The following is a 12,500-nucleotide window of genomic DNA, read 5'->3' as shown; positions in this document are numbered from 1 at the left end:
AGAAACTAATTTGCGTCTTGAGTAATATCGTTTAAAAAAGACACAAACTGAGGCAACTTAAAGATTATTTAACAAACTGAGGCAATTTAAGGATTATTTTTACTAACTGTGCTTGGTAGAAGAAGGCCCATACTTTGTGTAACAAATGAAATTCAAAATCATATGAAGGGACAAATGAGGTTTGAATTGGTTTTTGGATCATCACACATTTAAACAGGGACAATGTACAATGCTGCTAGGTCTGAGTGGACTTACCTTTTCTGGAAAGTAATGCAAAAATACGTGAAATGTGCATACTCTTTGACTCCACAATTATACCTTTGGAAATCTATTCCAAAGATGACATCAGACAGGTATATCCCGTACACATGTTTAATACCACAGTCTGTTTAGGATAGTTGACCACAGTAAATACTCTGAATGTGCATTAATAGGAAATTGGTTGAGTTGATTGTGGTATAAGACAAGCTTATGCAGTCATTAAAACCTATTAAGGTAAGATAATGCTGTACAGAGTCTTAAGGCTAAAACAAGCAACCAATGCTCCAAAATAACTAATTACTTAAAAATATGCCTAAAGTAACATGAAATAAGTTATTTGTCCACGTACTGTAAGTGGAAGTCACCAGGTATACTAGGCTGGCCTCAAACTTGTAAGGCTCCTCTTGCCCCGCCTCCTGAGTGCTGGGATTACAGGCATGCACCACCACACTTTATATTATTCTGCTAATTTATAGCTTTGAAGATGGTTTTTTAAAAATATATTATTTTTTATTTTATGTGTATGAGTGTTTTGCCTGCATATATATAAGTACACCAAGTTATGTGCAATACCTGTAGAAAGGCCAGAAGAGGGCATCAGATCCCCTGGATCTGGGGTTAGGGATGGCTGTTAGCTGCCATGTGGGTGCTAGGAACCGAACCTGGGTCCTCTGTAAGAGCAGCCAGTGCTCTTAACTGCTGAGCCATCTCTCCAGCCCCTATAGATAGCTCTTTCCTATTGGTATTTTATTTCTCTACCTGTCAACTGTCATTTATTTGTTCTATTGATTTGTCCAACAAATATCTACTGAATGCTTAGTACTAATGATCATAACAAACCTCAGCTTGAAGTACAGAGACTACAACAGCAAGTACAAAAGGCAAACCCCTCCCCCTTGTGAAGCTCCCCTTTCAGGAATGATGGGTAAAGGATACTGCCCAGCAGGGAGACCAGAGGGAGTTCCGGGACAGTACTTTGCAGTGTTAAATAAGGTGGCCTGGGAGGCCTTAAAGTAGAGCTACATTTGAATATTACTTTCTGAATGTCCTTGTTCCCAGGCGGTTCCTCGTCTTAATGTTTCTGGCATGAAGATTTTAAGTATATCAAAATGATCTACTCTCTTCTTCACAGTTTCTGCATTTTGTCAGTAACAGTTCATCTCTATGGTAACTGTTAATGGCTGCCTCGTTCCAGGAGGATTACTTCCTATTTTCTTAAGGTTCTCTTTCACTCTAACATGTTTTATGTTAGCGCTGTTGTTTTTTTCTTTGTGCTAAAGGATTCTGGGTTCCAACATTACTCTCCTTCAGAATGCTGAATGAGTTTCCCCAAGGCCACCTGGCATTTGCTGTTGTTGATGGAATTCATATTCCTTTGTGACTAATCAAGACCTTTTCTCTTTGGCAGTGCTTAGGGATTTTTTCTTTATTCCTTCGTGTTCTGAAATTTCAGCTGCTGTCTCTGGGCGGAGGTCTTTTCCCACCCCTGCTGCTCTGAACTTTTCTTTTAACACTGAAATTGGGTTTTCCTCAGGCCAAGACTAACTCCCTCTGTTCCAAGGTGCTTTGCTCTGCAAAGCTTATTAGACACCTAGTAGAACGTGGCTTTCATCTTTTGTGTGGAGGCCAGAGGTCATCAGGTATTTTCCTCAGCCGTTCACTAACTTGTTTTTTGAGAATGAATCTAGAGCTCATCGAGTTGCCTAGACTAGCTGGCCAGCAAGCTCCAAGGATCCTTGTCTCAGCCTCCCCAGTGCTGGGATTGTAGGCTCATGCCTCTTTGCCTGGCTTTCCCTATGGGATTTGAACTCAGGTCCTCATATTTGTGCAGCAAGCACTTTACCAACAGAGTCATCTCCCCAGACCATTTGGTCTTTTTTGAGATAGGATCTCCTTGTGTAACTCCGGCTGGTCTCAAACTTACAATCCTCCTAGGATTATAGGCATGTACTACCACACTGGGCTTTGTATTTTTTGGGGGGGGGGAGGTGGGGGAGGTATTGTTGGGGATTAAACCCAGGTCCTTCGGGACTTCAAAATATGTGCTTTCTGCCTCAAACTTTTTTTTTTAGGGGGGGTGAGTCAGAGTTGGAGACAGGGTCTCATTATGCAGCCCAAGCTGGCCTGACTATGTAGATCAGGCTGGCCTTGAACTCATAGAGATCTACCTGCCTCCCATGTGCAGGCATTAAAGGTGTACAGTACCATGCCTGGCCTTGTCTTAAATTTTGTTTCATGTTTTCTATTGCTTTCCTCTGGGGACTATGTGTTCCAGGCATGGTAGTGCATGCCTTTAGTCCCAGCACTTGGGAGGCAGAGGCAGGTGGATATCTGTGAGTTCCAGGCCAGTCTGGCCTACATAGTGAATTCCAGGCCAGCTGCGTGGAATTTTGTCTCAAAAAAAGCCCCCCCCCACCAAAAAAACAAAAACAAAAACAAAAAAACAAAGAAAACCCGAATAGCTCTGTGGTTTAGAAGTCTCTCTCTACAGTATTTAAGCCATTCATCTAGGTTTTTATATGTACAAGAACACAGTATTTTTTTTTTTTTTTAAGATTTTGAGTATGGTGTGTGCGTGTGTGTGTTTGTGCACGTCAATGCAGGTGCCTGTAGAGTCCAGAAGCCAGCATCAGATTCTCTAGAGTTGGAGTTAACAGATGGTTATGAGCCACCTAATGTGGATGCTGGGAGTGAAGGAAGCATTTGAACCACTGAGCCGTCATCTCTCCAGCCCCTTAACATTGTTCCTGATGCCACAGTGAATCCCCCCTTGAGCAACTTGAGAATTCTGATCACACTCCTCTCAGAATCTGCTTATCCGTTTCCTATTTTGTATTCTTGGATACACGAGCTTCTCTCACTAGAACCCATCAATCTTCATGCTGTATATTTCTTTAAACATGTGCTAGTAGTTGCTGGCTTTGAGGCTCTCTCTCACAGGTCTGTGGGCACAACATCAGACATACAGTTTCTAGCCTGTGTGCCAAGAAGCCAGGAGCAAGAGAAGCTGCTGACTGGCTCCTACACTGGAGCCACTCCCAGCACCACACTACTGCCTCAGTGCTCCCTGGGCAAATGACGACAGGCTGTGTTCTCTTAAAAGGGTCACAAGATGGTCGTTTTCTCTAAATGGCACACTTCCCTGACACCTGCCAGGTCAGCAGCATGACAGGCACCGTCTGTGACTGAGAGGTGAAAAGCTTCCTGGGGTTGGCCAGTGACATAGACCCTAAACTCAGGACCCCACTCAGGCCTCCAGGCTGAGCTGCATACGTGTACAAGCTGTGACCAGGTTATCAATACCACAGGAAAGTCCCCATCCACCAGTGACCAGGGGTCATCCCCAATCACTAACACTGAAGGGTGGTTGGTGTCTCTTGGTCTGAAAGTTTGGATTCCTCTTACCACTGAATTTAGAACCCCTCGAACATTCCCTCCATATATTCAGGGCTGTCCTCCCCATCAATCCAATTCCTTTCCCAAATGCTGCAGTAGTGATGGTGGTTTTGGAGCATGGGTAATGCTGGCTGTGTGAAATCTGTGTGTGCAAGTTTGGGACAGGAAGGGAGATACACGGTTCAGTGTTTTCTTTATCCAAATTCCTGCATTCACTTCTTTTTGGGCATATGTATGCATGTTTTACATGTGTGTGGTATTCATGCACACATGGAAGACAGAGATTGGTGTGGGGTATCTTCCTTGACCACTTGCCACTTTATATATTGAGGGAGGGTCTGTCCTTTTAGCTGAGAGCTCAGTCATTCAGCTACACTAGGTAGGTGGCTGGCTCTAAGTGTCCCATCTCCACCTCCCAAGTGCTGGTATTACAGGCAGGTCGCCACGCCCACCCAGTGTTAATGAGGATGCTGGGAATCTGAACTCTGGCCCAGTGCAGCAAGTGTTTTACCCATTGAGCCATCTCCCTACATTCACTTTTTAATTCAAAACATATCAAAAGCTCTAAAAGTCCATTTGGTATGAGAAGTGACTATTATCGTAAGAGTAACTTTTTTCACCAATAAAAATTTAATGTAAAGTCCATAAATTTAAAACCATCCAAAAAATAGTTTACTATAAAAAAAATCAGAGGGCTATTGTGCCTGGCTAAAAAATTATGAAATGAATTTATATTCCCTAAGTGTGACTAACTTATACCAGAGACCCGTTAAATGGAAGGCAGAGCTCATAATTTTTTCCCCCACATTATCTGTTTTGGGGTAATAAGCCATTATCCTTTGAAAAATTCTCTATGCTATTAAACATAATAACTAGGTGTTTGCCCTTTGGTTTATGAAACTGGAGTAATGTATTTGAGAATTTCACTTTCTTGTTGTTATACAGATGTATTACAGGGCTTTCCCATAAAATATGCAAGAATTTTATATGGAAAGGACATCCTGAATGCCTCTTCCCAGAAACACAACTGAAAACATGCAGCACGGGTACAGTAAGGGCACTGGAGCCTTCTTGCCTCCTCACATCATTGCTCCCAGATGGATGCTGATGCTCTCTGCCCCCAGATCTGCAGAAGGACTAGAAACCCACCCTGGGACAGTAGGAAGAGAAAAAGTAAAGACTGGAAACCAAGTGAGGAAGGACAGAGACACTTCCGGGAAGATGGCGCCACCTACCTGCCGGGAATATCCTTTCTCTGTGTTTCCTTGTCCGATAGTTATTTTTCTTAGAAATCGGTCGTTGGTATCCAGTACTGAAAGAGAACAGGTAAGGTATTCGATTAACAAATATGGGCTGTCCAAGCTGGGAGATGCTGAGGAAGGAGCAGAAAACAAGAGTCTAGATCTAGCTTCCCTTGAGGAATCAAATAAGCAAGAAGCTATGGTCTAGTTGTATCCTGACAGTGTTGGGTGATGGAAACTATGGTCTAGTTGTGTTGATGATACAGAGTGTCAGGTGATGGGGGACTGGGGTAGGACACTCTTTTGATCTAGGAAGCAAGTACAAGTATTTCTGGATGTATATCTTACACTGATACCTAAGTCACAAGAAGTTAGTCCAGTTTCTCATACAGTTAGACATATAACAGGCAAAAGACCCAATAATTCTACCAGTATGTAGCCAAAAAAATTAAAGGCAGAAACTTGAACAGGTATGTCTACACCTGTGTTTACATCAGCTACATTCACTATGGCCAAAAGGTTGAATCTGCAACCAAAGTATTGACCAACAGATGAATGACTGACACTGTGGTATTTCACATATACACAATGTAATATTACACAGCCATAAAAATCAGTGTTTTGATATATGCTCCATGAACATTGGAAATATTATGCATAAAGACAGACACAGAAGAACAAACACTAAATGATTCCACTTATAAGAGATACTAAAGCAGGTGATTCCACAGAGACAGAAAATAGAACAGCAGTGACCAACAGCACGGGGCAGTCACTACTTAATGGGGTGATAAGGATTGGGGTATAGGCAACAATGACAGTGCAATTGTGGATGTATTAAATGTCATCAGTTGTATAGTTATAGATGGCTAAAATGATAACTATTAGGTCATGTGTATTTTACCACAATAAAAAGCCAAAGGAATTACTGTAGTGTAGGAGGACCTTAACTGTGGTTAGAGAATTAGGATTGTGTGAATCATACTGGCTTAAATTGTGTCTGTGAAAACTAGATTTGGCTTAGGAAAAAGCAAATTCATAACACCAGGAAACAAAGGCAAAAGGACAACTTTACTCATCCCTGTGACTTCACATAGCAAGCTGTTCACAGTCACAACTGAGACCTAATTTACTAAATGCATACTATGTCAAGGTGTAAACAGTAACAGAGATAATGTATTTGGGGACCGGGAGCATCTGTGGGATAGAGACAGTTCATCTTCCTAATGACACACAAAGCACTTTGGGCCTCTTGCCTTGGCTATCTTTGTTCCAACTCAGCTGCCCTCTCTCACACATGTGTACACTCAGGTGCACTAATACTCTCATAGCCAAATACACATAAACCTCCACAATGTTTTAAGATTTAAGCATACCTAGTCTACAAGATCAAAGGACTACCTCTCAGTAGTACCATCAGCTACTACTGCTTTTATTCCCAAGACTCAAAGCACAGAGTCCGAGGAAACGCCACACAGTCAGAATCATCTCTTTTCTGATGTATAGTGTATATACTATACTCTTGGCACTAGACTGAGGTAATCTCTTTATTAAATTTATTTAAAGTCAAGAATGATCATTCAGTTGCTTTTAGTTTAGGATTGAGAAGACAAAGAAATTTTGATTAAACTATATACAGTGTTGCCAGGTGTTGTGAAGCACACCTTTAATCCCAGCATTTGGGAGGCAGAAGCAGGCAGATCTCTAAATTCAAGGCCAGCCTGGTCTACATGGTGAGTTCCAGGCTAGCTAGGGCTACACAGTGAGACCAACCCACCCCCTGCAAAATAAAAACCACAAACCAAAAAACCAACCCCCTGAAACCTCAAACCGTATAGCATCGTCTAGAGGCCACTGTGCCTTTCACTATGTCTCAGTAGAGCAGGGTACCTTGCAACCTCCAGGATCCTGACATACAGGGAAGGAGCTATGTGAATTCAGTTTCAGTGATATACTAGAAGAAATGTATAGGTTCAATTCTAACCCACAAGACATGGATGGGGCCAAAGCCCTAAGAAAGCAGTAATAACACTGCTGACATCAAAGTGATAAGCTAAAGGTGGAAAAAGCTACAGGCTAAATCCTCTTGGAGCCAGTACTGGGGACCTTTTCTGTGTTCAGTCATGTGCTGGCTGTACACAGACACAAATTACACAAGAGACCAATCTCTGACATCTGGCACTTCCCGGGACTTCCTGTAGAGAGCACCAGAGCACCTGCATAGAAAGGAGGGAGTGGGGCTTAGGGGTGGATTGGTTTATTCTATCCTTGCTCCAGGCAGTGTCTTTAGTGCTACAGCACTGTGTGCTGTGTCTAGGGAACATCCACAGCATGCCCAATCGTGCTGATTCATTTTTGTCAACGTGACACAAACTAGAGTCACCTGGGAAGAAGGAACTTCAACTGAGGACCTTCCTCCATTGGACTGACCTATGGCCATGTCTGTGAGACATTTTCTTGATTGCTGGTTGATACAGGAGGGCCTAGCCTACTAGGGGCAGTGCATCCCTAAGCAGGTGGGCCTGAGTTGGTAGCTGGGCAAGCCAGGGTAAGCAAGCAACATTCCTCCATGGTCTCTGCTTCAGTTCCTTCTTCCAGCCTGGCTTGAGTTCCTGCCTTGGCTTTCTTTGATGATGGACTATGAATTGTAAGCCAAATAAACCCTTTCCTCCTTAAGTTGGTTTTGGTTAGTGTTTTATCGCAGGAACAGAAAAATCAAAGTAGGACAAAAATTGGTGCCAGAAGTGGTTGTTGCTTTTATGGACCTGACCATATTATCTTAGGGGAGGGATTGTGGAAGCTTTGGAACTTTGGACTGGAAAAGCCATTGTGTGCTCACTCAGAGCTTAATGAGCTGTTGTGGGAACTTGGAAGATAATGTTGAGAGAAATACAGACAATTGTGGCTTGGCTCATGAAATTTTAGGGGCAAATTTGAGAGTCCCTCAAAAACTCTATCAAATCTGTTTATGTGATATGTTTATGTTATATGAATTAACAATCTGTGGTCAGCTGGGGCTGAAAAATAAGCTGTGATTAACAAGAGATCAGTAAATACATTGATACTTTAAATAACCAATACCAGCCTGAGCTGGGACTGCAGGTACATGTGCCATAGGGCAGGCTTCTACAGAACACAAGGTTCTCATTCACCAGTGTCACTGGGGCAGTGACATCATATCAAGGCACTGACAATGACTAGGGCAGGTGAGCTCTTGGTCTGTGGCTGGGGGATGGATGTGAGGGAGATGGCAAATCCAGGAGTTCCTTAGGAGCTGGGCTTTCTAAGAGGCAGGGACTTTGGGGTACACAAGTATATAAAACCTAGTTTCCAATCCTTTAGAGGTGATATGTGGCTAGATATACTCTTTTTCTCATGCTTCTGAAAAGTATTTCTGGAATACTCTATTATCATAAGCTCTAATCTTATCACACAAGGTTATATTTATTCTACGTCCTACCAGGACTCAGTTCATCTATGAAGAGTCTCTATTCTTATACTAACTCATGGCAAACAGAACCAAACCACTTATCAAATTTCAGCCCAAATTCCTCTGGTCCAGGTGGCTTGTCCTTAGCAATAAAATTTTCTTCCCTTTAGCACCCTGAACAGTAATGTAATTCTGTATTTTTCTGGGATAATTTTTTTAAGTTGTCACTTCCATTAAAATTGATTTGTAACCACAGAACATTTCAGTCCTTCTTGTCTTCTCAGAGAGAATCCAATTGCATGCTGGTCTTCTAGCTAAGAGGTGAGATGGCCCTGATTTCTGAGTCTGGAGTCCAAGCACAGATGTGCAAGCATGTCAGCTGGTCTGAAAATTTCTTTCAGAAATTTCCACATGTATGGTTTAAAATATACTAATTTCCATTGTAATTTTTCTTTTACCAATAGGCCTTCAAAAAAGTTTCAAGGAGTAACACAAACCCAGAAATGCCTTGAAAAGACAGACTACACATTTTGGACATAATAGCATTTTAATAATGGATTAAAAAAATCCTGGTTAAAAAAACCTCTAGGGAAAAACAAAACAAAGTACCCCTGTAAAATGGTGACGATATTCATGTCGCTTGTTTAAAATCCTGTTTGTTGGTCTATTTTGGAACAGAGGCATATATAAGCTGTGGCTCACCAACAAAGGAATATTTTAGGGTCATTTAAAATGACTACCATAGAGCTGGGAATGCAGCTTGGAGGTCAAGTATGTGTCTTGCATGGTAAAGGCTGTAGGTTCAATCTCTAAATAGACCCTTAAGAATGTTTAAGGAGACTTTAACTTAGTCTAGGAGACAAAGACCGCAGGAAAATGACATACTGTTACTGGCTAAGGATCTTTTGGGTGGTGCGTCTGAGTTTAGGAAGCATGTTGACATTTCAGTGGTGACTTCCCACGAGTAGGCTGGTATTTCTACAGGTTTGACATCCAAGATCCAAAACTTGGTATTAACATGATACTGTAAGTGGAAAACTTCACAGCCTGAAACAGCTTCATGCATAAAATTACTTAAAATATTCTATAAAATACCCTTCAGGCTATGTGTCTAAGGTGTAAAGAAATGAGCTTTGTGTTTAGACTTGGCTCTCATTTCCAAGATATCTCACTAAGTTGTACGTGAATCTGCCCAAATCCCCAAATTTCCGAAACCTGGAACACTGCTGTTCCCAGGCATTTCAGATAAGGGCTGCTTTGTACAGATAAGGAAGTGAGCAGTGGTTTGTCTTGCAGCGCGGATGTGGCAAGGCTAAGACTCCATGTCTGATTTTTGTCTCTTGGTCCCACAGTCTTGTGGGAAGATACTCAATTCTTCTGGCTTGGCTGAATGGGCTCCTAGGAGGACAGCTCATGAAGCTGGGAGACTGGGCTGGATCTGGGAGGAAGATCTATCTAGAAACAGAGACGGGTGGGGATAAGGAATGGCCATAGCCCAGCAAAGGCTAGCAAGAGGATGAAGCAGGCTCCTGGTGGATAGCAGACAGAAGTCAGGCTCCAGCAGCCCCCAAGGCCAAGCTGGGTTATGGTGATTCTGTCACCCAGGATGGGAGCCCCTGAGCTGCTGACTGGGTAAGCAACAGGCCTTTATCTCTGTTATACGAACCTCCCGATCTAGGGGGTGGAAATGGAAACAGGAGAACATATCAAAGATAACTGTTATAAATCAGGCATTGTTAAATATCTTCTGAATGAGGATAGAAGTGGAAAGAATGGGGGACATATCTGAGAACAATAATCCAGGAAGGGCCAGGCTACCCAATATTTCTGTGGCCCTTAGGGTAAGTAAATTAAATTCCCTTAGACATTTGGAGATTTTTGTTTTGTTTCTGTAGTGCTGGTGACAGTGCCCAGAGCCACACACATATTAAGCAAGTATTTCACCACCAATTTCACCAATGCTTCTTCCTCTGACATTTGGGAGATTAGAGAGGGTATGGACTGCACTGAGAGAGAGGATGTGAAATAACAGTAATGGAAACAGAGGGTGAGATCATGAAGCCCACGTGGGTGCATTAAGGCTGTGCATTTAAGGGGCTGGAGAGATGGCTTAGTGGTTAAGAGGACTGACTGCTTTAGCAGAGGACTCAGGTCTGATTCCCAGGACCCACATGATGGCTGATGACCATCTGTAACTCCAGTTCCAGGGGATCTGATGTTCTCTTCTGACCTCCTCAGGCATTGTACAACACAGGTGAACCTGCCTACAGGCAAGCAATACACTCATACACATAAAATAAAAATAACAAATAAAATATTTTTTTAAAAAAGCGTGCATTTAAGAAATGAACCTAAGAGCTTTGGCTCAAACACATCTCCCAGCCTGGCTCTCAGTTCCCTGTGTTTTCTCTGCAGTACCTACCTCTCTGCCACGTGATGGTGGAGGGGTCAATGTTGAGCCGGGCAAACTTCCTCATTTCCTCTTCTGTCAGTGTGCTTGGATCAGTCTTATTTATTCCCAGTTTCTAACAGTTAATGAAGAAATGTGATAAAAAAAGAACAGGAAGCCAAAGGTAACCAAAATGACCTGCTGTGCTACCCCCTAATTAGTAAAGTCCTTTAAGAAAACCAAACTTGGGGCTGAAGAGATGGCTCAGTGGTTAAGAGCACTGGCTGATTTTGCAGAGGACCCAGGTTCAATCCCTAGCACCCACATGCCAGATAACAACAGTCCATAATTCCAGTTCCAGAGGATCTGATGCCCTATTCTGACCTTCACGGGCACTGCACGACACAGGTGCACCTATGCACATGCATATATGTGTTACACTCATACATGTAAAATAAAAATAACAAATAAAATATTAAACAAACAAAATGAAACTTAGCTAGGAGTGGTAGCACATGCCTTTAACCCCAATACTTGGGAGGCAGAGGCAGCTGGATTTCTGTGAGACTGGGCATAGCTGGTCTACAGAGTAAGTTCTAGGCCAGTTGGGGCTACAGGGCGACTGTCTCAAAAAGACAAAACAAACAAGACAATCACCACCATCAAAAAACACCACCATCATCACACACACCACACACACACACACACACACACACACACACACACTCACACTCACACACTTGCAGTAAACTGTATGTTCAGTAAAATCATATAAAATAAATGTCTCCTATAAGGAGAAGACTCTGGGAATCTGTAATAGTCCCTAAAATCTGAAAATGACAATCTGAAATTGGAGTTGAGCAGGCAACCCCCAACGAACACTAGGGCTTGCTGTTGCTGGTGGTCCCAACAATGCTCTGATTGCTGTCTATACTGATGCATTATTGCATAGTTCTTCTTTTCAAATGCAAATACCAGTGATTCAAGTAAAGTATATGTTTAAGTTTCAAAGAAATTTCTACTTCACTTAGAAAAACGAACTGAAAATTTAAGTTAGGCATGGTTGTACATGCTGGTAATCTGGGAGGTAGAGGCAGGAGGATGAGATGTTTGAGGCCAACCTTGGCTGCAAGATTGAGACTGAGCTACATGAGAATCTGACTCTAAAGACAAAACAAAACAAAAAACAACGCAGAACTTTAATGCATTTAATCCTATGAAGAAAATGTCCTAAGTGATTTTTTTTTTTTAGTCACTGTTGGTGGTACATGCCTATAATGCCGGTATTTAGGAGGCCGAAACAGGAGGATCTAAAGAGTTCACGGCCAGTCTGGGCTACATAGTAAGACCTGTTTCCAAAAAAAAGGGGGGGTGGGGTGGAGAGATAGCTCAGCAGTTAAGAACACTGTTATTCTTGCAGAAGACCCAGGTTTGAATCCCAGCACCCACATGGCAGCTAACAACTGTCAGTCACTCCAGTCCCAGGGGATCCAACAGCCTCTTCTGACCTCTGTAGGCATTGCATGACATGGGTGAACTTACCTATATGCAGGCAATATACACATACACATAAAATAAAAATAATTAAAAAAAAGACCCAGGAAATGGAAACTACCTGTTTCATTGCCAAGGATGGAATTATTCATTATTCTTTTTAAAAATATTTTATTTATTATTTTATGTGTATACATGTATTGCTTGCATGTATGTCGTGCAATGCCCATGTTGCAGTGCCCATGGAGGACAGAAGAGGCTGTCAGATCCCCTGGAACTGGAGTTACAT

General features: G+C 42.3%; 1 protein-coding gene across 1 annotated transcript in view; it reads right to left on the bottom strand.

Moving 5' to 3' along the window:
- Positions 1–12,500, bottom strand: part of Mthfd1l (methylenetetrahydrofolate dehydrogenase (NADP+ dependent) 1 like) — a 236,318-nt gene that overhangs the window by 130,481 nt on the left and 93,337 nt on the right. Inside the window, exons 16-17 of the mRNA XM_008847734.3 lie at positions 10,751–10,853; positions 4,893–4,969 (exon numbers count right to left, since the gene is read on the bottom strand). Coding sequence (XP_008845956.1) covers positions 4,893–4,969; positions 10,751–10,853 — 180 coding nt within the window. The remainder of the gene's footprint in view (positions 1–4,892; positions 4,970–10,750; positions 10,854–12,500) is intronic.

This window comes from Nannospalax galili, unplaced genomic scaffold (assembly GCF_000622305.1).
Source record: "Nannospalax galili isolate Female #2095 unplaced genomic scaffold, S.galili_v1.0 scaffold563, whole genome shotgun sequence".
NCBI classification, from domain to species: Eukaryota; Metazoa; Chordata; class Mammalia; order Rodentia; family Spalacidae; genus Nannospalax; species Nannospalax galili.
Note: the sequence above shows the minus strand (reverse complement) of the source record. Positions and strands in the feature narration are given on the sequence as shown.